This window comes from Haematobia irritans, chromosome 1 (assembly GCF_050003625.1).
Source record: "Haematobia irritans isolate KBUSLIRL chromosome 1, ASM5000362v1, whole genome shotgun sequence".
Lineage (NCBI taxonomy): Eukaryota > Metazoa > Arthropoda > Insecta > Diptera > Muscidae > Haematobia > Haematobia irritans.
In genome coordinates, this window is record NC_134397.1 from 276,440,639 (window position 1) to 276,468,058 (window position 27,420).

At 34.6% G+C, this 27,420-nt stretch overlaps 1 protein-coding gene across 1 annotated transcript in view; it reads right to left on the reverse strand.

Annotated features, from left to right (window-relative positions):
* Positions 1-27,420, reverse strand: part of Dhc98D (Dynein heavy chain at 89D) — a 252,715-nt gene that overhangs the window by 74,532 nt on the left and 150,763 nt on the right. The window contains exons 33-39 of the mRNA XM_075295234.1: positions 25,045-25,188; positions 15,417-15,557; positions 14,777-15,325; positions 14,517-14,609; positions 14,137-14,297; positions 9,286-9,613; positions 4,330-4,518 (exon numbers count right to left, since the gene is read on the reverse strand). Coding sequence (XP_075151349.1) covers positions 4,330-4,518; positions 9,286-9,613; positions 14,137-14,297; positions 14,517-14,609; positions 14,777-15,325; positions 15,417-15,557; positions 25,045-25,188 — 1,605 coding nt within the window. The remainder of the gene's footprint in view (positions 1-4,329; positions 4,519-9,285; positions 9,614-14,136; positions 14,298-14,516; positions 14,610-14,776; positions 15,326-15,416; positions 15,558-25,044; positions 25,189-27,420) is intronic.

Sequence of the window (27,420 nt, forward strand, 5' to 3'; positions counted from 1 at the left end):
CTGAACAAATGAGTGCAGTTATCCTTAGAGGTACGCAAGGATATTTGTCTGTTTCTCTGCCTCAGAGCCGTTAGTTGGTAATGTGGTTGGTGGCATTAACCCTCAATGATGATGACTACAAAGTCAGAAGACAGAATATTTAAGAGAACCAGCAAGAACAACAAAGGTGCGTTTTGGTTGGAGCTTAATGTATTCTGTGGTTTTAGCTACGACTCATCGAACTTAGAAATCAATGCAAGCACAAATCTTCCCCACTTCTCCCCATTGACTATAAAGAACATCACGAATTAGGTTGTTTCAAGAAAACAAAGGTAATACGCTTTTCTTTGCCATTTCTTGTTCGATTCTCCGGCAATAGCTTGGCAAATAGGATCCCCATAGCCAGTCAGTCAGTTCCATTCCGTGCCATCCTGGGCACCCATACATATTAAGCTGTAAATGTAATTGATTGTAATCTTGGCAACAAATGCTGCCAATCACTTCAGCTACTGTTGGCATCATTGTCGTCGCTGTCGACTTTAGTCTCGATGTGCTCAATGATTCCACAGTCTGTCTTCATTAATGTGCCACCACCAATGAGATCATCAGCATATAAATGGATGATGGTGTTCCCCACCATTAAGCGAATTGGAGCCTTGAAGGTGTGCTAGTTGCCTTCTTTGTTTGTTAAACATTTTTAAATTAAAAGAAAGTAATCAAATTCAATGCAAATAAATTGAAGTCATTTTCGATTAAAGTTCGTTCATTTAGACAGCCCATTCATGGCTGCATGCATCCATATACCATCCCGGCCCATTCATCGATTTATTTTATTCATCCGAGCGTTAAGGATAAGGAACAATTTTGAATGGAATCAATCAAAACAAATAATTTACATGTGTTTCAGTTTGTGTGCATCAGCGAAACCACCATTGCCACCCCTTGGCCAATGTCTCCACCAATATCGCAACACCTCCAGCTATATTTGGAAAAGTTCGTTGTATATCTAGCTACGCACACATGTGGATACCTTCACACACTCTGCATGCAAGGATGCCTTACCATTTCCTCGAGGATATTGTACGTGAACGTTTAGTATCCACTTAATCTTTTCAAATTACTTTTAAATAAGACATACATATGCCTTTTGCTAGGGGGGGGGGTTGAAATACACTCGAGGAAAAAATTGAGTGTCTGGTTTCAAAATATGTGAGAAAAGTTTTACGCAGTACTTGTTCTCAGAGAGTTGATTTAAATAATTATGTTAAGTTAAAAAGGAACCAGAAAGTAATTTTAATTTGCTGAAAAAGCTTACACTGAAAAAACAGTGAACCCACCAGGAAGAAAAATTTCGCTTAACTTTATAAAATTTTGAATATTTTTAGAAAATTTTAACTAAACAGTATAACAAACGCTGACATCACGCCGATGTAATAAAAATAAGTAAATATTTTTCGACAAATTCAAGAAAATTTGTTAGACATAATGAAGTTCTAATTCACATTCTGTTTTCCTATTACACCTTTCCTACACTCAAAAAAAAAGTGAACTCTCTATTTCACTAAAGCCAATTTAACTTTCTTTTAGTTCATGGAATTATTATGTTTGGAGAAAGTTTCCTCTACTCTAATAAGTTTTTGTGTACGTTAGTTAAATTAACTAAACCCGAGAAAAAAAATTAGAATAACAAGATTGCATGAAGATGGGCAAATTCAAATACGATTTGAAGTTCAAATACGAGATGTTATTCTGGTAAAATATAAATATATAAGTCCACTTGGTCTTCACACTTTTTAGACCAACAGTTTTGATAACGTCTCAAATACAAAATCTTTAACATATTTCTGGTACGAAGTATGTGATTTTTTTTTAAGCTAAATCTATTTTTAGGCAATTTCGCAATAGTGCATTTATTATAAATTTGTAGTATTTTTTTTGATACTTAGCAGTGGGTTAGGTGGTCAATTGTGGGTTTAGAGACAACATTTGGCCAATTCGACATTTACCCAAGTCGGAGCCTTGTCCAACTCATAATCGATTCTGTGATGTCTGACATTATAGTAGTAGGACAATACGCCATTCACATTACACTTCCAAAATCCACGTTAACTAGATTTCATATGTCGTTTGCCTTATGAAAACATGATTTCAAATCCAATTTTAGTAGATTTCGAGCCTAATGTGAATGAGGTATAAGCCTACAATATTGAGAAATCATAAATTAAATTTGTGCAAAATTTGTGAATATTGGCGATATTCGCATGAATCGAAATAATATATATGGGTAAAGTTCTCGAAATTTGAACTGATTTGGATAAAACTCGACAATTAAATAGAGTGTTAAATCTACACAGAAAAAACAGTGAAACCACCTGGAAAGAAAATTTTAGTCACTTAGTAGATTATTTTAGAAAATAAATTAATGTGTCTTCAAGCTCGAGGTCTTTAGTTAGAAATAATAGATTATTTTAGAAAATAAATTAATGTTTCTTCAAGCTCGAGGTCTTTTTAAATATTTTATTTATTGTTCCCAATATTTCGCGATTATAAATAAAATATTTAAAAAGACCTCGAGCTTGAGGAAACATTAATTTATATTTCTAACAAAAGGTCGACCAAAAATCAAATAAAAAACGAATTATTTTAGAAAATTTTAACTAGAAACACAGATGTCTCGTGGATTTCACAAAAATAATTAAATAATTTTCGACAAATTCAAGAAAATTTATAAGACAAGGGTTCACTTTTTTGACTGTAATATCTGTTGTAAAATATCAAGTCAATTGGAGTAAAATCCTGTTGAAAATAGGTGTAAAATAGAAAATTTTCTTCCATATTTGCCCAACTCAGGAATCTTAACCCATTTGAACTCAATTTTATACACATTTCTAAAGTGTTAATTCCACTCCTAAAGCAAAATTTCAAGTAAATCGGAATGAGACTTTGGCTTTCCGTCCTTTTGGTGCAAAAATTGAAGCAATTCAAGGTGAGACTATGCCGTCTGGGCCAATTAAATCCATATGGGGTATGTACACAAAAATACATGAACAGACAGACGTTCATCGCTAAATCGACTAAACGATGGGTCTCAGACTGGTCCTTCTTGACGTTACATAGAAAGCTACAAACTGCTTACAGCCTGTATCACACACAAAAAAATATTTTTCTGATTCAATCACGAAATTAATTTATCCAATTAATTTTTTAATTGAATTGTCTTCAATCACAGAAATGATAGTATCAATTAAAAAATTAATTGACAGTCAATTAAAAAATTAATTGATACTAATAATTTCTGTGATTGATTTTTATTTCAATTAAAAAATTTGTTGATTCAATTAAATTTTTAATTGAATATTTTTCAAAACTCAATTAAGATTTTAATTGGAAAAATTTTCCTGAAATTTTTTTCTGTGCATAGTAGTGATAAATAAACTGTGTTTTTTAATGCCCACATTTTAATAGGCATGCCGACATTAGACTCAAGAATAGGGGTGCGCACGTGAGAAATATTTTCTCACGCTCACGCATACTCACGACGAACAAATTTTACTCACGCACGATAGTGTTTGGTAGGACTCACGTACACTCACGAAAAGAAAATTTGTACTCACGCACACTCATGCACGAAATGTCGTGACTCACGAAAGATATCATGACTCACGAAAAATGTCGTCACTCACGAATAATTGTATGACTAATTTACCTTAGGGGCGTGTTTGAAAACATGAGCAAGATTAAAATGCCAACATTTTAAAAGGCATGCCGACAATAGACTCAAGAATAGATGTGTGCACGTGAGTAATATGAGTTTTTCCAGTCCTTGATTGTAGTCCTAATTATTTTTATAATTTCTTTTTTAAGTAAATTTAATGTAATTCCTTATTTTTTCGGCTTGGTTGTAAAATGAGTTAAATAAATAAAAAAGAAAAATAAAATAATATTTTACTCGCGCTCACGCACACTCACGACGGAAATGTCTTGACTCACGAATAATGGTATGACTAATTTAGCTTAGAGAGGGTTTGAAACCATGAGCATGATTAAAATCGAGAGCGTTATTAAACTCTTAACAGCCCAGGTGTCACTAAAATTATAAATGAATTCATTTCGTAAGCGTTTTTGTCTGTGGGCGTGAGTCACGAAAATTTTCATGATTCAAAACAATTTCGTGTCACGTGCACACACCTACTCAAGAACTTTCAAGTCTCTTCGTGTATAATACAATATGTATATCTGACACTTTCTCTCGAGTGTATAACCAATCAATATGTGTAAAAATGATTATTTGCTTGTATGTAGTCTTAACATTTTTGTGTACTTTCCGTCATATCCTCTTTAGCTACTTACCGCCTCAGAAATTAAACGGTCGCATATAATGCGCGTAAACTCATTACGCCAAACACGCACCAGATTTCGCAATGTTTTAAAGTAATTCGAGTGTATCAACAGCATACCGGCAAAGATGCGTGAGAGATCCTTCAAATTGAATATGTAATGGAATTTCGACGGTGTGGGAGGCAATTCCGCAATCACAATCTATAAAAGAAACAAAGAAAGATATAAACTAAAAGGGTATGGGGTGGGGAGACGGAAATAATTTCAATGGTAAATAAGCCAATAAGACTAACTTATCGAACGACCGACAAAATCGAAGGCAAATGGAAAAGTTTTAGGCAAATATTGATGGAAATTGCTAATGAAGGGGAAATAATCCTCTCAACAACAACAACAACAAAGATACACACACACAGACAACCGACAAAGGATGCCATTAGGAATTTTTTGTAGCCAAAGAAACAAATACTTCTAAGTACACATTTAATGACCTATGACCTTTAATATTGTAGCGGAAAATTATTTAGGCAGCCTCAGCATAGTGACAATGTGTCAAATGTCAGATTGTAATGGTCTTTCAATGCGATAGTAATAAATGATGGGGTGTAAGACAGCTAAAATCCTTCTGCTACAACTATTTAGCACAAGTTAAGTGGAGCTAAAGTTGGTCAGAGTCATCGTTATGATACACTACACAAAGCCGTTAGCATTGGTGGACTTTGACATAGATGAAACAAGTTTAAAACAAAAAAAAAAAAAAAAACTGATTCAATCATGGAAATAATCCAATTAATTTTTTTTAATTGGAATGTCTTCAGTCACGAAAATTACGGTACCAATCACAGTTTTAAATGGGCATAAAAAGTACTTGATTAAAAAATTATTTCATTGGCAAATTTCACTTAATTTTTTAATTGATTCAATTAAAAATTTAATGCATGTTGACTGTAAAACCCAATTATTATTTTATTAGAAACATAACTATTTACAATTACTTTCTTAACTGACGTAGAGTTTTTAGTTTGATTACAAATTGATTGTTTGATTTTTTACTAAAAAATTTTTAGTTAAAAATTAAAAAAAAATCACTTTTTTAACTGAATTAGATAAAAATTAATCGCATCAATAAATTTTTTGATTAAAAATTTAAAAGTGTTCATACACTGAAAAACACCGAATATGAAACATTATGCAACCTAAATTATACGACACGCAATTGTTTAACAATATTAAGGACAAATTTAAAAAAAAAATGATATTTTAATTGAAAGTTTATAATCTTTGTTTCTAATTTTTTTCATTAATTTTTGAACCCAATTTTGGAATTTTGCCGTTAAAGTGGTATGTTTTCAAAGGATTTGCCTTTAAAATAAATATATTGAAACTATGGAGTTAAGATAAAAACGCTTTAAAAACCCAGAGAAGGAATATGATCACCTCAAACATGTTTTAAGAGCAAAATGTTATTTTTGGGTGGTGACCATGTAACATGGTTTTCGCAACCATGTTATTTTCTCGGAAATCATGTATCTGATTTCGGCAAGCAGGTTATATTTGACGAGAAAATAACATTTTAGTGACAAACATGTTACATGGTCACCATACAAAAATAACATTTTGCCCTTTAAACATGTTTGAGGTGATCATATTTCTTCTCCGGTCACCATACAAAAATAACATTTTGCCCTTTAAACATGTTTGAGGTGATCATATTCCTTCTCTGCGTGAATAAAGGCTTTATTTGCATGACGTGTGGTTTCATCAAGACGGTGAAACATGCCTCACCTCAGGCATAACAGTCGAGGTATTGAGAGGCGAGTTCAATGGACGTTCTATTTCACGTCCGGAATGGTTTAATTGGTCGCCTATATCGTAAAATTTAATGCCTTTAGAATATTTGAGATACCGACAAATGTTGGGAAGAGTATGCCAAAATTGTACTATTTATGGACAGTTTTATTCAAATTACGATTTCATGGCTTTTTCTGATGTTGATGTGTTTCTTTTGAATTCCTTCATTTTCGGCACATCTCTTTATAAACATAAAGTACTTCTCGATTTCCAATTTCAGGCAGACCGATGGTTATTCGTAGAAAGAATGTTGAATTCGTAGAAAGAATGTTGACAATAAGGTAGACTGATCAATTAAAAATGGCGTGCGGAAGTTTAAGTCCTTTTACCATCTCATGATGGTGCGTGCTTCCATACTTTTCGTACCTATGCTACTCTCTCGGAGATTATGGATCTGATTTATATTTCGCGAGGAAACGATATTTAAATGTTTCATGTTTCCCATTCAAAAATTAATATTATGCTCTTGAAACATGTTTGTGGGGATCCTATTCATTCCCTGCGAGTGGGTACACACAAAAAAATGTCACCAAAATCGAAATAAAAATTTAATTGGTTCAACAAATTTTTTAATTGACATTGGTAATTGATGGTGATCCTCTGTGTGAAGAAATTTCAATTAAAAATTAATTGGTTCAATTAATGTCGTTATTAAAGACAACAATAATTTTATGGGGGTATATTAACTTTGTCATTCCGTTTGTAACACATCGAAATATTGCTCTAAGACCCCATAAAGTATATATATTCTGGGTCGTGGTGTAATTCTGAGTCGATCTAAGCACGTCCGTCCGTCCGTTCGTTCATTCGTTCGTCCGTCTGTTGAAATCACGCTAACTTCCGAACGAAACAAGCTATCGACTTGAAACTTGGCACAAGTAGTTGTTATTGATGTAGGTCGGATGGTATTGCAAATGGGCCATATCGGTCCACTTTTACGTATAGCCCCCATATAAACGGTCCCTCAGATTTGGCTTGCGGAGCCTCTAAGAGAAGCATATTTCATCCGATCCGGCTGAAATTTGGTATATGGTGTTGGTATATGGTCTCTAACAACCATGCAAATATTGGTTCACATCAGTCCATAAATTTATATAGCCCCCATATAAACCGATCCCCCGTTTTAGCTTGCGGAGCCTCTAAAGGAAGCAAATTTCATCCGATCCGGCTGAAATTTGGTACATGGTTTTAGTATATGGTCTCTAACAACTATGCAAAAATTGGTCCACATCGGTCCAACATATAGTAAAAAGGGAAATAATCTGTAGGTAGCCATCGTACGAATCGGTAATATCGTTAAGTTATTTTTTACTACAAAAATTTTTTCCATACAAAATTTTTTCTTAGTAAATTGTCCACATTTCGTAGTAAGATTTTTATATTTCCCATGTATATTTATAATAGAATCAACGATGCATTAACTACTGTGTTGGAAATTTATTTAAGGAAAAATCCTTCCCATTTCGTAGTTAGTGAACTAAAAAACATTTACTGAATTTTTATAAGTTTTCCTTTAGCTAAGTTAATTTTTTTTTATTCAAATTTTACTTCTATAGAAAATGTTGTCAAAATTTTATTTTGTCAAAATTTTATTTCTATAGAAACTTTAAACTTAATTATATACTTAAATACGTATATAATTAGTTTAATATATACCACGTATGGACTATGTGGTATATATTACGGTGTTAGGAAGTTTTCAGATACCTTGCCATCGGCAAGTGTTACCGCAACCCAAGTAATTCGATTGTGGATGACAGTCTTCAGTAGAAGTTTCTACGCAATCCATGGTGGAGGGTACATAAGCTCCGGCCTGGCCGAACTTACGGCCGTATATACTTGTTCTGTGTAAAAAAAAAAAATTTTAAATAAATTTCAATAAAAACAACAAAAGAGAGAATAAAACCAAATGCTCGGACTCGCGTCCTCTCAGTTTTTGATTGCTAATATTAATAACTAAATCGCTCATACTAGGTTAAAAATTTATAACCATAACATCATCAGATCATTAGTACTGGTTTCGTGGTTTAGAGCACTCATCGTGTCATTCTATCTTAGTTAATATGAGCACTTTTCTTCTCCGTTTGACATGAACGGATAGGGCTGAAATGTGAACACCGTTCACGATTATTCCTACCCTGCAATGTATACTTTCACAAATACTTGTAATAATTCAGTGACAATAAGTGTTATTGCTTCTCATAAAGAGCCAAAAATTGTGTGTCCTCTCTGTTTCCCTGGAGATGGTGGACTATGCGACAGCAGGACGACAAAATGTATTACAACATAGCTGCTCCTTCATGTGGTCTTGTCCAATAAATGCATCTGCTCATTTCCTTTAGCTCTTGTTGTACTTCGTCAAGCGTAAATTTATTAAAGACCTTTTCCCTACCACCCAAAACCAACTTGAGATGTCACTCCAAACAAACGGAAGTAAAGAGAAACTGTTATTTTGGTTTTGCTTTCAGATTCTGTTCAATATAATCGAATCTTCTTGACCACAATTACAAAGGATTCACCTACAAAAAGGACTTTACAAATGTATAGTCCATAATGTCGGGAAAGCAAAGCATTCACCATATAAGGACATAAGAGGAGATAGGATGAAGACGAAGAAATGAAAATCATTTTTCTTCTGGCATAATGCGCTTGCTGGAGGTCTTAAGGGCATATATGTCCATGGACGGTATAGGGAGGTGGGGGGAAGGGTAATGCACATCTTTTAGTTCACCATGGAGCCACATATTTACCATGGTACAACCCATGTCAGTATAAACTACACCCTTACTCTGCCAAGTAAGATTTATTGTTGTTCTCTATTTTCCTCCTCAATATTGCCATCATCCTCTCAATGCAGTGGCAGAAGGACAAACGGTTTTTCCCATCGAATGCCTTTTGAATAATTTTCGATTGTAAAATAAACGATTTGGCAAAGATTATGAAAAATTGATGCGATTTGCATATGTAAATCTTTTGCCATAAATTTTCCACTCTCAACACAGTCACAAATTATTTACGCAATATATTTCTATCCTTCCCAAAAGTTGGTCGAATTGAAATCGAATATTGTCATTTCATGTGGAATGTTTGGCGAGATACAGTCATAAATACTCGTACCTTGAACAATCTTAAAGTCATATTAACAATGACATCGGCCATGGGATAGAATTTACTATCGAAAGAACTGCTGTACTGTAGATGTCCTTTGAAGATTGATGTGTAGATCTGAAGCAGTGATTCATCATTGGGAAAGATGATATTGTAGACGGAGAACATTGAAATGAATCGGGGATCAACTTCATTGCGGCCACCTCCGGCACATCCCATGGCAGCATAAAAAGATATATCTTTGAATTTCTTCCAGGAAAGATCCTTCTCACGATCATACAATCCTCCACGTTCAAAAAAGAGCTTCAGCAAAGCGATAGGTTGTTGGGTTCCATATCTGTAAAGAGATCAATTTAAGGATAGTCTTTAATTGTAATGTTGCTTTGGAATTCTGATAATTCACAATATGTATGTGAGCATGTGTAGTCGACGGAAATCGATGAGGCTTCGATTGTCCAGTTGGAAAATTCGCAAGACTTCTCTTGACCATGCAATGGTGGTGGGAAAGTAATTGTGAAAGTAATAAATACTGCGTAAACGAAGTTCCAGATGGATTTAAGACATAAGAATATTAAGACAATCGTTATAATGGATGTTCAATGGATGTAATAATTATTACATCCAGTGAACATTGAAGCCCATCTTGTACTAGAAGTGTGTCCTTGACAAGAAATTATTGTGAGTCACGTGCTGAAATTTGGTACAGATTCTTTCTTTATCTACAGACAGGTCACGATCGGTCCAAGATTTGATATAGCCCCCTTACAATGCAACTTCTAGATTTTCTAGATTTTTCCTATTTGCCTGAAATTCAAATTCAAATTTACGTCCGTAAATATGTGTGGCGAATATGATAAGAATCTGTCCATTTTTCGGTATAGACCCGTATATCCCGATTTGACTTTTTGAAACATTCAAGACATTAACATTTTTATCCGATTTCCCTGGAAATCAAATTTTTTTTAGATCCATAAATGGGTTTACCGAATAAAGTCTGTATCGACCCATAACTTGATACATATCTTTGCTTGAGACAGTATCTGTCATCAAATCCAATTGAAATTCAATATATTTTGAAGTAACTACGACGAAAAGTCTTCAAAGGAAACTATTATATTTTATTCATGGTGGTGGGTATTTAAGATTCGGTCCAGCCGGTAAAATTCGGCCTTAAGGCCGTATATACATTTTTTTCAAATCGGCAATTTCGATTTTCCCTGGGTTTCCGGAGCATTCCAGGGGTTCATTGTTTGGTCTGTTGAAAACAGCTCTGAAATGGTACACTGAAAAAAGTGAACCTTATATGACACTAAAACCAATTATTATTTCTATTAAGTTCATGGAATTATTATATTTTGAGAAAGTTTTCTTGACGTTAACTTTTTTATGTACGTTCGTTAAATGAACTAAAAAAGGGGGAAAATATACACATATGAACACCCAGAAAAAAGTGTCTTCGAAACTAAAGGCAAAAATGTTCATCAATTTAGTTTAGCCATTTTATTTCCACTCAGTTAATATTTTGTGTGAAATAATAAAATTTACTTGTTTCAGTTAAAAAATCCTAAACTGAAAGCAGTTAGGAATAGTTCATTAACTAGAATAGGGCATGGCATTTTACTAATACTGTTTTCTTCGCTGGGTATAAGAATTTACTACTGAACAAGAAAATTTTATTCACTGATAACAAAGAATTCGTAAAAATAAACAAAAACCGAACTAATACCTCAAATTTAGTAAGATTTCTTATAAAATGATAATTCTGACTTCCTTTATTATAGAAAGCTATATACATACGAATAACACGTGGCATAGAAAATATTTTAGTTCATTCGTACTAAGAAGTATTCAATCCTTTCAAAACTTAAGGAAACACATTTGTTAGAATATAGGAAAATTTCCTACATTTCTTTTATCTACCTGTAATCGATACCTGTCTTTGATGTAATCGATATGTTTGCGCGTGGGTTGCGTTTTTAGTTGGAATCGTGTTGATATCATAACAACACGATTCCAACTGAGAGATAGTTAAAAAATAATATAGTAAAATAATGTTATAAAAAACAAATAAAATATATTTAAATTAGTGAGAAAAATGTTCGTTTTTTGAAAATTGGCTTATAAAAAAGAAAACACCAGCAGAATAACAGCCCCTTCATCCGACTTCATTTTGGAATCTGCAATTATCAGGTAATATTCAGTGACGCTAACCTTTTGTGAAAAAATTGGTTTTGGATTCTTTTTTATATTTGTATTGTAGGTATTGAAATTGTAAAAGGTGGACAAGGTGGGTGAAGCCTAAAGATTTACTAACTTCGTATCTTCCCCAAACTAGTTACAATTTTTTTTAAATTTATAAATTTCACCAATAATGCGTCCATTATGAACTTCAGACATTTTTATGGTAAAGAAATTTTTGCAATTTGCCTAAAAATATTTACTTATATTTGTTAAATCCGCGTGGCATCTGCATTTGTAATACAGTTTAGTTAAAATTTTCTGATGGGTGTCTGCATGTAAAAAAAACTCGATCTCGCACAACTAGAATCGGTGATATGCTAATACAACATTGGATATTTTTGTCCGTTATCCCATGTGTTACACCCTCAAATATATATATCCTTCAAGCATATATATTTTCAGGTTTGGTCCGAACAACATATTGTTTGTATTGTTCAAACATATTATGTTTCACGTTAGGCAAACACTAGTAGAAAAAACTTTTAATGAAATTTTCTTTGTGTGGATATATTTTATTATTTATATTTAAGGCGCCAATTGGGTATTTACTTCCATTCTTTTACTTACTCTCTAGGTCTCTCTTTCTAAACACACATACATGTTTATAGCTATTTCTATATTAATATATGTGTGCATCCAAGCATATAATATTTATGTCCCAAACATAGCATGTTCTAACATATATGTCAACATATATGACATGTTATGCTAGTTTATGAACATAAAAACATCAAAATATTGTGTTACAAAATTTGAGTTCCAAATATATAATTTTTACACCCAAACATATGAAAAACTGTCTTTTCGTACATTTTCGAGTCACCTGGACCTTGCTCATTAAAATCCCATGTTGATATTCGAAGCCAATTGCTCCAGGAAAATGTCAACAAATACTGATGGAATGTTGCGATAGAAATAAAAACAAGTATATGAAGCTGTAAGTTCGGCCGGGCCGAATCTTAAATACCCACCACCATGAATCAAGTATTATAGTTTCCTTTGAAATTTCAGGGGGGTTTGATGAGAGACACTCTACCAAGCAGAGCAGTTCAACCAGTACACTTCCCGAAGACAAATTTAAAGATTTTACCTATGAAGACGATACAAGATTCTGGATTTATAAGAACCATTTTTGTTTGAGTTTTAGAGAAATCTCTTGTAAGTGTGCAAGATAATGATGAAATTACGCCTTGATTTGAAATCTAAACGTTGTAGATTTTCATACCCATTACTAAAATGATTACCAGAAGTAAATTCTGGAAATTTTACATTCAGTTTCAAGCAATTTTCATGATCAGTGCGCGTTCTATACCCTTAAGAAGTGAAATTCGCCTTACCAAATGGACCGATAAAACTAAATCCGATATAATTTTTTTTAATTCTTAAATTCCAGTATATTTACAATTTCAAGCAAAACAGGTAAAAGCTAAGGTTTCTATAAGTCCAAAAGTAAAATCGGGAGATCGAGCTATACTAAAACTGACCGATACTTACCATTTTCGGCGCGCCTATTTATGGTCCTATAATACCTCTAGATTTCCAATTTCAGGCAAATTGAATAAAAGCTATGGTTTCTATAAACCCAAGAAGTAAAATTTAGAGATCGGTCTATAAAGGGGCTATATCAAAACATCAACCTATACTCACCATTACGGCACACCTTTTAATGGTCCTAAAATTCCTCTAGATTTTCAATTTGAGGCAAATTGGAAAAAAAACTACGATTGTTATAAGCCCAAGAAGTAAAATCGGGAAATCTGTCTATATGGAGGCTATATCAAAACATGGACCGATACTCATCATTTTTGGCACACCTCTTTGTAGTCCTAAGATACCTCTAGATTTTCAATTTCAGGCAAATTGGATAAAAACTGCGATTTTTATAAGCCCAAGAAGTAATATCGGGAGATCGGTTTATACCAAAATATGGACCGATACTCACCATTTTTGTCACACCTCTTTATGGTCCTAAAATACCTCTACGGTTTCTCTTTATGGTCCTAAAATACCACTACGGTTTCTATAAGCCCAAGACCCCAAATCGGGAGGTCGGCCTATATGGGGACTACATAAAAACCTGGACCGATATAGCCCATCTTCGAACTTGATCTGCCAGCAGACAAAAGACGAGTTTGTGCCAAATTTCAGTACGATTGCTTCATTATAAAAGACTGTAGCGTGATTACAACAAACAAACACATGGACAGACGGACATGGTTAAATCGTCTTAGAATTTATCCCTGATTAAGAATATATATACTTTATATAGTCGGAAATCGATATTTCGATGTGTTACAAACGAAATGACAAACTTATTATACCCTTATTATACGTCTCCATTCTATGGTGGTGGGTACAAAAAGGGTTCGCTTCCAAATTATCTTTTCATTTGAAAATATTTACGCTCAATCTCTATCCCAATATGGTGCTTAAGACTACGGGGATGTCATTAAAGTTTTTAGTATGTGGATTAAAATACCACCATTGCACAATGATCATAAATGTCCTTTAAAAAATATCCTTTCGCTTGGGACGTGCAAAGACACATACACACACTCATACCAAAACCCCCAATTTCTTGAAGATGTATCGCAGTGTGTTTCATTTGCATCTACTCACTCATCAACTTGCGGCATATTCATGTCATCAATAAAACAGGCAATCTTCTTTCCCATCGGTGGACCAAATGTGTCCTTTGTACGTTTCTCCACAGCCGCCTCTAGTGTTCGTTGCACATCCATGGATGAAGTTCTCGATGAAAAATTAATATTCAATAAAATCTGTGGGAAAGAGTCACAAAAATTGAATGTGAAAAAATGGAACTGTACAAATTGTTGATGAACATCATCCATCGTTTGTTCTCTCGCTCTTATGTGAAGATGTGGAATGGGGAGATTTGGGGTGCGTGCCTTAATTAATTGAGCCACACTTTCCGAATGGGTTATTCCAATTCTGGCGATAAAAGGTAGATGGATAAATGCATTGATTGGGATACCTACATTGACATCCTTGTTGAGACTTCTTAAATATTGGGAAATAATAGCGGTTTTGGAAGTGCCTGCCTCTCCCACCAATAGAACCGGACGTTTGATCTGAAAAAAACCGGCGGAATTTATTCAAATTATTTAATGGTATCCACATGTCCCATGGTATTTGAACAAGGCCTCATCAAATTAAGAGATGATGAGTAAAATGACTGACGCTTTCAATCTCTTCCCCAACCACCAAAATTCATTTCGAGTAACCCCATGGAACTTACATCACTATTCAATGATAACACGTTAACGGTGCGTGTGCTATCGACTGTAGGAACCAGAATCTCACTGAATTTCATTTGAGGATTATGCTTGTACTCTGGCACAACCCATTCCCATGCCAACCAACAGCCTCTTTCGCGGCAATAGAAATATTCATACAATGTTGCCTTACAAGTGGGCAACTGGCCTCCCGTGGCTGGTTTTTCCCTTGAATCCTGGACACAAGGAAATCCAGAAGTACGCTTTAAAAACTCATCGAACACGGGTTGATCATGTTCAATTAAACAGGCACCCAACGAGGAGTAAATACATTGTATAAATCCACACTCCAGTGCATCCGTATCATAGGCCACTGGGGCGGGTGTTCCCAGAGCCAAATCATCCTGTTTCTCAAAGGGTGGTAAGAGAGCATCGAACATATTGCAGAATTGCACAACCATATTCAATTCCGTTTGCATGATTACTGTTTTCAAAGGATTACCTTGTGACGTCCCATCGAGGCCTTCGTGTATGAAGGCTATGGCTTGCGTTATGATTTTTTCAAACATATCCTGCAAATGGGAAGAAGAATATCTCTTAGTTACTTGTGCTGATTGTTGCACAACGAAGCTGTGGTCATTGGGTTGTCAGTGGCCTACTTACATTAAGAAGTTCTCTTTGAGATTCGGGACGTGTTAAGACCCATCGTTGCCAATAGGGACTGTAACGTAGATTTTTCGGATCGACATAGACCATACCAGCGCGTGACACTGTTGCGGGTGAGGCATAATTTAAATTACCAACCTAAGACATTATTAAAAAAAATAAATATTGGTTCAATAAAAATTGTATTCTGATATATAATATCAATGTTGTACATTTTTTAAATTTTGAGATTTTTTTTAAATTGATTTTTAATTCACTGCATCTTACCAAACTATATTTACTAAGTATGCCGAAAACGCAAAGGGATGACCTGTGTATTTTGATACCTAAGTAATTCACAATCCACTAAATTTAAATAAAAACAAAACTAAATTTAAATAAAAACAAGTATATACGGCCGTAAGTTCGGCCAGGCCGAAGTTTACGTACCTTCCACCATGGACTGCGTAGAAACTTCTTCTGAAGACTGTCATTCACAATCTTGGGTTGCGGTAACACTTGCCGATGGCAAGGTATCTTAAAATTTCCTAACACCGTAATATATACCACATAGTCCATACGTGGTATATATTAAACTAAAAAAGGCCGATTAAATACGTATATAAGTATATAATTAATTAAATTCTATAGAAATAAAATTTGAAAAAAAAATCTATAGAAATAAAATTTGGAACAAATTTTCTATAGAAATAAAATTTTGACAAAATTTTCTATAGAAATAAAATTTTTACAAAATTTTCTATAGAAATAAAATTTTGACAAATTTTTCTATAGAAATAACATTTTGACAATGTTTTCTATAAAAATAAAATTTTGGTAGATTAGTTTTGGCTCGAGTGGCAACCATGATTATGAACCGATATGGACCAATTTTTGTGTGATTGGGGATCGGCTATATATAACTATAGACCGATATGGTCCAATTATGGCATGGTTATAAGCGGTCTTATACTAACACCACGTTGCAATTTTCAACCGCTTCGGATGAATTTTGCTCCTCCAAGAGGCTCCGGATATCAAATCTGGGGAACGGTTAATATGGGGGCTATATATAATTATGGACCGATATGGAGCAATTCTTGCGTGTTTGTTAGAGACCACATTCTAACACCATGTTCCAAATTTCAACCGGATCGGATGAATTTAGCTCCTCCAAGAGGCTCCGGAGGACAAATCTGGGGAACGGTTTATATGGGGGCTATATATAATTATAGACCGATATGGACCAATTCTTGCATGGTTGTTAGAGACCATATACGAACACCACGTACCAAATTTCAACCGGATCGGGTGAATTTTGCTCCTCTAAGAGGCTCCGGAGGTCAAATCTGCGGATCGGCTTCTATGGGGGCTATATATAATTAAGGACTGATATGGACCACTTTTGACATGGTTGTTTATTTATTTATTTATTCATTTCGTCTATGGAATAGTACATCCTTTCAGACTACTGGCTAAAAATCAATAACATCTAAAATATCTTTAAATCTTTGTAAATTATAACTAAAATCGAGATCACAGATCAAATTAATTCTATTAAATTCTCTTAAGGCCTTTAAAATTGGTTTATTCATACAATAATTGTTTCTATGCATCGGTATGTTAAACATTTCAACTCTTCTTAAACGTCTACATGGTACATTGAAACTTATTAGATTAAGAATATAAGAACAATCTATAATTCCACAAATAACTTTATAAACAAATAACATAGCCTGAATATGCCTGCGATTAATGAGTGTAGGTAGATGAATAAGCTTACATCTCGATTCGTATGACGGCAAAGGTAAACAGAAGTTCAAAGAAATAAGAGCAAATTTTACGAATTTACGCTTCAATTTCTCAATTCTATTCACTTGTGAGCACATAGAAGGATTCCAAATCAAGTGCGCATATTCTAAATTTGGTCTAACGAAGCAAGAATATAATATTTTTCGCACGTAAGGGTCACTAAATTCCCGGCTGTTACGCTTAACAAAAGCTAGTGATGAATACGCTTGAGGCATTATATAATCTATATGTCTATTGAATGACAATTTGGAGTCGAAAAATACGCCTAGATCCAATTTCTCATCAACTTCTTTAACCAGTTTATTATTAATATAATACTCCATAAATATGGGACATCTCAGTCTAGAAAAACATAAGTAATAACTCTTTTCTGAGCTCAAATGTAAATCATTCAACGAGCACCAACGTTCAATAGATTTGAGATCTAACTGCAATAAAGTTGCATCTAAATGAGATCTCACGCTCTTAAAATTGTTCATATCATCTGCATATAGCAGGCAATGGGAGTATGAGATAAACGAAGAAATGTCATTAATAAACGAATTAAAGAGAAGCGGACCAAGAATACTGCCCTGTGGCATACCCGATATAGCTGTATATGGCATTGACTTACAACCATTAATCGATACAACATACTTTCTTCCATTAAGATACGAAATAATCCACTTCAAGAAATTTGAGTGAAAACCCATCTTTAACAATTTTTTGGCCAATATAATGTGTGATACCTTATCAAAAGCTTTCACAAAGTCTAAATAAATCGTATTTACTTGATTTCCAGCTTCAAATGAAGAAATACAAAAATTAGAAAAAATTAATAAAATTAGAGACAATATACTAACACCACGTACCAAATTTCAATCGGATAGAATGACTTTTGCTCCTCTAAGAGGCTCCGGAGGTCAAATATGGGGACCGGTTTATATGGGGGCTATATATAATTATGGGCCGATGTGGACCAATTTTTGCATGATCATTAGAGAACATATACCAACACCATGTACCAAATTTCAGCCGGATCGGATGAAATTTGGTTCTCTTATAGGCTCCGCAAGCCAAATCGGGGGATCGGTTTATATGGGGGCTATATGTAATTATGGACCGATATGGACCAATTTTTGCATGGTTGTTAGAGACCATATACTAAAACCATGTACCAAATTTCGCTGGATCGGATGAAATTTGCTTCTCTTAGAGCGATCGCAAGCCAAATTTGGGGGTCCGTTTATATGGGGGCTATACGTAAAAGTGGACCGATATGGCCCATTTGCAATACCATCCGACCTACTACAACTTGTGCCAAGTTTCAAGTCGATAGCTTGTTTCGTTCGGAAGTTAGCATGATTTCAACAGACGGACGGACGGACGGCCATGCTCAGATCGACTCAGAATTTCACCACGACCCAGAATATATATACTTTATGGGGTCTTAGAGCAATATTTCGATGTGTTACAAACGGAATGACAAAGTTAATATAACCCCATCCTATGGTGGAGGGTAAAAAATCATCAGCCCAGTCTTCGATTGCAATCAATTACCTGTATTTTGTGCTATAGGTTAATGAAAAAATGGTCATGGTGGTATAATAAGTTTGTCATTCCGTTTGTAACACATCGGAACAAAGATGTCCGACTATAAAAAATATAGATATTCTATTTAAGGTGAAATTCCAAAAGGATATAACCATATCCGTCTGTCTGCTTATTGTAATCACTTCATTAAGCAGAAATTTGTAAAGTTCGAAGATTGGCTCTATCGGTCCATGTTTTGGAATAGCCAATATCGACCGATCTCCCGGTTTGATTCTTTGGCTTCCAGAACTGTAGTTTTTATCCGACTAGAATTCTACAGAAATTTTGGGGCAAAAAATAGCTGTGCCGAATACGATGTGTTTCTGTTCATGTTTTGGGTTAGCCCCATATAACCAAATTTTTATCACATTAACGTGAAATTTAAATCTAGATGTATTTAAGGACAACAAATAGGTGTGCTGAATGTGGTGTGTATTTGTCCAAGTCATGGTGCAGGGTTGATGGAGGAGAAATAAGGACCACACAAAAGGATGTGCCGAAAATGGTGTGTATCGGTCCATGGGTTGCTGCAGCTCCCATAAAGACCGGCCTTCCGATTTGACTTCTTATATAAACCTAATGGTTTGATATAGCACTTAACTCTGTTGAATTTTTTCGGACCTTTTTTGGTAAAGCCTCCATAGAGACCTACCTCTCGTTTCCTCTTCTTGAGGGTATAGAAGTCGTATTGGTCAACACATTTTTCTGTACATCTGTCACATCACATGGGGAGTGATAGATGTACACTTAAAGAAAGTGAACTCTCTATTTCACAAAAGCCAATTTAACTTTATTTTAGTTCATGGAAGTATTATGTTTGGAGAAAGTTTCCTTTATTCCAATGATTGTTTGCGTACGTTAGTTAAATGAACTAAAAAACGTGAAAAAATTATACACAAATTAAACATAAAGATTTACTAAATTCATATTTCTCACAAAATAGCCCATTATTTCTTTAAATTTGTTAATTTTGCTACAAATGCGTCCATCATTAACTTCGTATGTCATTCTTGTACATTAGGTTAGGTTTGGTGACAGCCCGATGTATCAGGCTCACTTAGACTATTCAGTCCATTGTGATACCACATTGGTGAACTTCTCTCTTATCACTAAGTGCTGCCCGTTTCCCTGTTAAGCTCAATGACGAGGGACCTCCTTTTTATAGCCGAGTCCGAACGGCTACCACTTAGAGAAGCTTTGAAACCCTCAGAAATGTCACCAGCATTACTGAGGTGGGATAATCCACCGTTGAAAAACTTTTTGGTGTTCGGTCGAAGCTAGAATCGAACCCACGACCTTGTGTATGCATGACGGGCATGCTTACCATTACACCACGGTGGCTCCCTTGTACATTAATGTTGAACTTAAATTTTTTTCATTCAAATTTTTGAATTTATCGAAAAATATTTAGTTATTTTTGTGATATCGGCGTGATATCAGCGTTTGTAATACTGTTTAGTTAAAATTTTCTAAAAATATTCAAAATTTTCTAAAATTAACCAAAAGCTTTCTTCCTGGTGGGTTCACTGTTTTTTCATAAATATGTTATACCGTTTGTAACACATCGAATTATCGATTTCCGACTTGGTCAGGTACACCCAGAAGAAAGTGACGCCTTCTTTAAGTTAAAATGAACTCATTGTGAAGAAATTTTTTTTTTTTTAGTTTTTTGTGATTTTCGTTGAAATTATGTAGAATGAATTCCAAATATTAGTTAACATTTTCCTATCTTTATGTACCACTATACTACAGAATGAAAAAGTTTAACTGAATTGAATTCATATATGGAATGATTTTATTGAACTTTTTTCATTAATTTGGACAAATCTTACATATTTGTTGTTTGCTTATCTTCGTTTTTAAATACAATTTTATTTATTTATATAGGCAATTTTTTTCTTCGATAAAAGACAGGTTTTATTAATAAATTAAATATACACGCAAAAAAATAATTCTTTCCTCCCAAACGAAATTTTAGACAAACAAAGTACGTTTCTCATTTGCTTTTCGCTGTAAGGAAATGTATTTGGAAGAAAAGTATATACTTTTTGTGATAAACGTTTATTCTTTTCCAGGATGTAAAAACAATTTCATAAAGACAAACTAAAAAAACATTGTTTTCTTGCTAATTGCATTTTCCCTCACATCTTTCTCACATCGACGAGGTTTTTGAGTTCTTAACACCTTTTCCTGTAATACCAACAATGTAGAAGAAATTATACGATTTTATAAATTTTTTTACCTTTCGCCTGGACGGAGAATCGAACCGCGGACCATGGACTTTGTAAGCCAACACACTAACCACTGAGCTATGTACCTGTTATAGTCATCAATAGATAAATATCCATATAAGTTATATTTATATAGCATAGCTTGCGGCGCCCACGAACCGAATAAACAAAGTTTATTTAACAGAAACAAACATTTAGTTTGGCACCGTGGAGCAGTGGATGTTACGTCCGACTAGCATGCCAAGGGTCGTGGGTTCGATCCCTGCTTCGACCAAAGTTTTTTTTTTGTTTTTTTTTTTTTTACATATATTCCAGATATGTTCGGAAGATTCCGAAAAAATTTTCAACATTACATTGTAGTATATTAAATTTTGAACTGTAAAATGTGTCTTATTAAAGACCTAAAGTCAGAAAAGAACAGTGTTTGATATAAACGAAATGGACTGTGTTGTTGTTTCAAAAATAACTTTTTTTATTGAAAAAATAAAAATTTTGTAACAAACGAATTTTTTTGGTGATAAAATTTAAAATTTTCGAAGCAATTCAAAAAACTCTAACAAAAGAAAAACGTCTTCGGTGCACGTTTTCCAAACGTTTTTTTTTTGCGTGTATTTATTAAGAATCAACAGCATCGACTGGCCTTGAAATATTAGTTTATTATTCCACTATTTCCAATATCCATGTTTTTCTTGTACCTTTCACTTTAAATAAGTTGCTGCGTAACGATTTTGTCCTCCTTTTACAATTTCAAATAAAAAATCATAAACCAATTTTTTCCCAAAAGGTTAGCTTCACTGAATGTTACCTGTTAATTGAAGATTCCAAAATGAGGACACATGAAGGGGTTGTTATTCTGTTTTCTTTCTTTATACACCATCACGAATATAATTTTTTCTCACTAATTTAAAATAACAAATATTTTATATATTTTGTTTGTTATTTATTATATTATTTTTTTAACAATTCCTCCGTATACCATAACAACGCGATTCCAACTAAAAACACAACCCACACGCGAATATATCGATTACATCGATGACAGGTATCGATTACAGGTAGAGAAAAGATATATAGGAAAATTTCCTATTTTCTAACAAGTATGTTCCTTAAGTTTTGAAAAGATTGAATACTTCTTAGTACGAATGAACTAAAATATTTTTCTATGCCAAGTGTTATTCGTATGTATGATAAGCTTTCTATAATAAAGGAAGTCAGAATTATCATTTTATAAGAAATTTTACTAAATTTTTTGTGCAGTAGTAACTTCTTATACCCAGCGATGAAAACAGTATTAGTAAAATTCCATGCCTTTTTCTAGTTAATGAACTATTCCTAACTGCTTTCAGTTTAGGATTTTTTTTACAAGGATTTTTTTTTACAAGTAAATTTTATTATTTCACACAAAAATTTAACTTAATGGAAATAAAATGGCTAAACTAAATTGATGAACATTTTTTCCTTTAGTTTCGAAGACACTTTTTTCTTGGTGTAGAAATTCTAAAACAAATTTACATTGTACGTATGTTGTAATCACGATAACGCCTCAATAATGCTATCGTTTTGTAAGATGTTGATATAGGCCCAATATAAACCAACTCTGATTTGGTCTGTACTTGGATATTTCTGGGCGTGGTAGGTCTATAAATATGTTTATCGATTCATGTTTTGGAAAAAAATTAAAAAAAAAATGGAAAACAGGAATTTCATGTTTTGATAAAATACTGTTTTCTGAAGGGGGGAAAATACGGTGGAAGCAAAAACTTGGCTTGATAATGAGTTTCCGGACTCTGTCCCAGGGAAATCAACAATAATTGATTGGTATGCAAAATTCAAGCGTGGTGAAATGAGCACGGAGTACGGTGAACGCAGTGGTGGTTGCCAACGAAAACATCAAAAAAGTCCACAAAATGATTTTGAATGACCGTAAACTGAAGTTGATCGAGATAGCATAGGCCTTAAAGATATCAAAGGAACGTGTTGGTCATATCACTCATCAATATTTGGATATGCGGAAGCTCTGTGCAAAATGGGTGCCGCGCGAGCTCACATTTGACCAAAAACAACATGTTGATGATTCTGAGCGGTGTTTGCAGCTGTTAACTCGTAATACACCCGAGTTTTTCCGTCGATATGTGACAATGGATGAAACATGGCTCCATCACTACACTCCTGAGTCCAATCGACAGTCGGCTAAGTGGACAGCGACCGGTGAACCGTCTCCGAAGCGTGGAAAGACTCAAAAGTCCGCTGGCAAAGTAATGTCTTCTGTTTTTTGGGATGCGCATGGAATAATTTTTATCGATTATCTTGAGAAGGGAAAAACCATCAACACTGACTATTGTATGACGTTATTGGAGCGTTTGAAGGTCGAAATCGCGGCAAAACGGCCCCATATGAAGAAGAAAAAATTGTTGTTCCACCAAGACAACGCACCGTGCCACAAGTCATTGAGAACGATGGCAAAAATTCATGAATTGGGCTTCGAATTGTTTCCCCACCTCCAGATCTGGCCCCCATCGACTTTTTCTTGTTCTCAGACCTCAAAAGGATGCTCGCAGGGAAAAAATTTGGCTACAATGAAGAGGAGATCGCCGAAACTGAGGCCTATTTTGAGGTAAAACCGAATGAGTACTACCAAAATGGTATCAAAAAATTGGAAGGTCGTTATAATCGTTGTATCGCTCTTGAAGGGAACTACGTTGAATAATAAAAACGAATTTTGACAAAAAAAATGTGTTTTTCTTTGTTAGACCGGGTACTTATCAGCCAACCTGTTATGTCTAAAGATATTAGACTGATATTATTATGATCCAAATTGCCCGAAAGTATAAGTAAAATTTTCCGATTGTACTTCTCGCGTACTTTCGAGCAATGAGGGAAAATGGATCATCTACTTAATCTGTTCAATATATCCGTGTATTCCTCAATTTTGGCTTCATATTTTGTGAGGAGTCCGAACAAGATCGACATAGTCGCTTATATAAGCTTAAATATTTCTGAAGTCATGATTATGAAATCATGACTTCTGTAGTATTATAACATATATTCTATAAGATACGATTTCGATGTATCAAGGATAGTATATGTCAAACCATCCCTGGGAAACATGAACATAGAAAGAACAAATAAATACAAAAATATTGAAATTTTAAAGTTTTCGTTTTTTTTTTTATTTCAGCTTAAAACCATACATTGACTAAACTACAAGAGTAGCTTAACCAACAGAGGAAAAGAATGTTTGTCAAATTTATTTGGGCAAAGCCCTATAGACTGCAAGATGGTTGGATGGACGCACGTTTCGGAATTACCACATTCCTCATCAGCATCCTCTACTTGCAGCAAAACTATCAACCAATTATCAGAATAAATTCAGGCAGTTTATTAAACCCAACAAAAACCACACTTGAACCCTCCGAAAAAAGGTTTTACATTGATAGCTGGCTTATGCCAAATGAATTCGAAACAAACATAAAGTTTTTATGAAATTTTAAAGTTTTTATGAAATTTAAAATACTGAAATAGCATCACAACTGAAGAACTAATGCGGAATCAATGCAGCGAATGCCTTAATAGATTACACTCGCCCTATGAAAATCCCACGTAGATTTCACAACTTCTAATTTATTTTTATATTGCACGTTGGCACTTAGCTGTGAAAGCTTCTTGAGACTAATCGATAAAATAATTTGATCCAATAACTTTGAATTTTCTACGCTTCAAGACGAATTTTGCTTATATGGGTGGATTTGTATGCTGGGTACACCCTATTATTTCTACTTGGTCAATGTGTAACCACTGTAATCTCCGATATTTGAAATATATAACAGCGTACCGCAATTTACCGCACGACATAACAAATTACGAAATTCTAGCTAGGAAGATTTAAATGAATTCTGGATACTAATAACCCAGACCTGTTTCACCTCAGTATGTGAATGCAAAATGTATTGTTACCATGTACTCACCTGTTTTCCGCGATGTCTGTGTTGGTGTGTGTCTCATTCACTCTCCTCTCTTTCATATTCACTCACCTCGAATAACAAAGCGCAGTAGTTTTCCAATCTAATACGTTCGCCATTTGCTAATGTCAGCAGCTTATTATCATCCATAACCGAGTTCATGTTTTCAATCCATAGCGCATCAACGTCCCCGTCAAAACAGACATAACGACGTTCCTGTGGGAATATGCATTAAACTGATTGTATTAGTTACAGTTTCTCTTGTTCGATTTGTTTTTTCGCCTGGTTCTCTTCTAGGCTCTTGTTTTCCCTTCCCTTTGGAATGCAATGCCATTTTTACCAACCCCCTTTGTCGTTGCCCCACCACCATCATCATCATCTTCATCACTCTACTAGGTTTCATTTTGAAGCTTTGTTGTTTCAAAGCCGCACAATGAAGTGCTCCATGATTCGTGTCAGTATCACCTCCCTCCATTCTTGGCTACAACTATCTACCCTATTTTCATTGCATTGGTATTATATAGCATGATATTTAGTCCTATATGTGATATCGTCTGTGCAAGAGCTATACTAGGAGGTCTTATATGTCTGCTAGTGTGGGTGTCTCTGTGTGTTTGTGACTTTAATCATACTTATGTAAGATCTAATATGGGGATGCTGATTATGCATGGGGAAATGCTCTTAACTTTTATGTTGCAATTTTCAAAAATGGGATTGTGGTGAAACTAATTTTCATTATAAAAAAGGGAATTTAGCAAAAAAAAGTGCATGAGTTTCAATATCACCAACAACAATTTTGCTCGTCTATATATTTGCCAATCGAAGTTAAATAAAATTTGGAAATAAAGGGTGATTTGTTAAGAGCTTGATAACTTTTTAAAAAAAAAAACGCATAAAATTTGCAAAATCTCATCGGTTCTTTATTTGAAACGTTAGATTGGTCCATGACATTTACTTTTTGAAGATAATTTCATTTAAATGTTGACCGCGGCTGCGTCTTAGGTAGTCCATTCGGAAAGTCCAATTTTGGGCAACTCTTTCGAGCATTTCGGCCGGAATAGCCCGAATTTCTTCGGAAATGTTGTCTTCCAAAGCTGGAATAGTTGCTGGCTTATTTCTGTAGACTTTAGACTTGACGTAGCCCCACAAAAAATAGTCTAAAGGCGTCAAATCGCATGATCTTGGTGGCCAACTTACCGGTCCATTTCTTGAGATGAATTGTTCTCCGAAGTTTTCCCTCAAAATGGCCATAGAATCGCGAGCTGTGTGCCATGTAGCGCCATCTTGTTGAAACCACATGTCAACCAAGTTCAGTTCTTCCATTTTTGGCAACAAAAAGTTTGTTAGCATCGAACGATAGCGATCGCCATTCACCGTAACGTTGCGTCCAACAGCATCTTTGAAAAAATACGGTCCAATGATTCCACCAGCGTACAAACCACACCAAACAGTGCATTTTTCGGGATGCATGGGCAGTTCTTGAACGGCTTCTGGTTGCTCTTCACTCCAAATGCGGCAATTTTGCTTATTTACGTAGCCATTCAACCAGAAATGAGCCTCACCGCTGAACAAAATTTGTCGATAAAAAAGCGGATTTTCTGCCAACTTTTCTAGGGCCCATTCACTGAAAATTCGACGTTGTGGCAGATCGTTCGGCTTCAGTTCTTGCACGAGCTGTATTTTATACTGTTTTACACCAAGATCTTTGCGTAAAATCTTCCATGTGGTCGAATAACACAAACCCAATTGCTGCGAACGGCGACGAATCGACATTTCACGGTTTTCAGCAACACCCTCAGAAACAGACGCAATATTCTCTTCTGTACGCACTGTACGCATTCGTGTGGTTGGTTTAATGTCCAATAAAGTAAAATGAGTGCGAAACTTGGTCACAATCGCATTAATTGTTTGCTCACTTGGTCGATTATGTAGACCATAAATCGGACGTAAAGCGCGAAACACATTTCGAACCGAACACTGATTTTGGTAATAAAATTCAATGATTTGCAAGCGTTGCTCGTTAGTAAGTCTATTCATGATGAAATGTCAAAGCATACTGAGCATCTTTCTCTTTGACACCATGTCTGAAATCCCACGTGATCTGTCAAATACTAATGCATGAAAATCCTAACCTCAAAAGAATCACCATTTATATTACCTACTTTTGAAAGAGTTTGCGTATTTGATATTGGAAAACAAATTTGAATTTATTTGTCTTTTCATGTGATAATAAAATCTTTTATAAACGTGCTAACTATAAATTTCCAAATTCAGAGTCGACTTCCGGCATATAAAGGGTGATTTTTTAGCTATTATCTTTATCACAATGGACTGAATAGTCTAAGTGAGCCTGATACATCGGGCTGCCACCTAACCTAGCTATTATCTTTTTGGCAACACTGGTTTAAACAGTTAAACACGTTTTGTGTTTTGTTTCATTGTCGAACA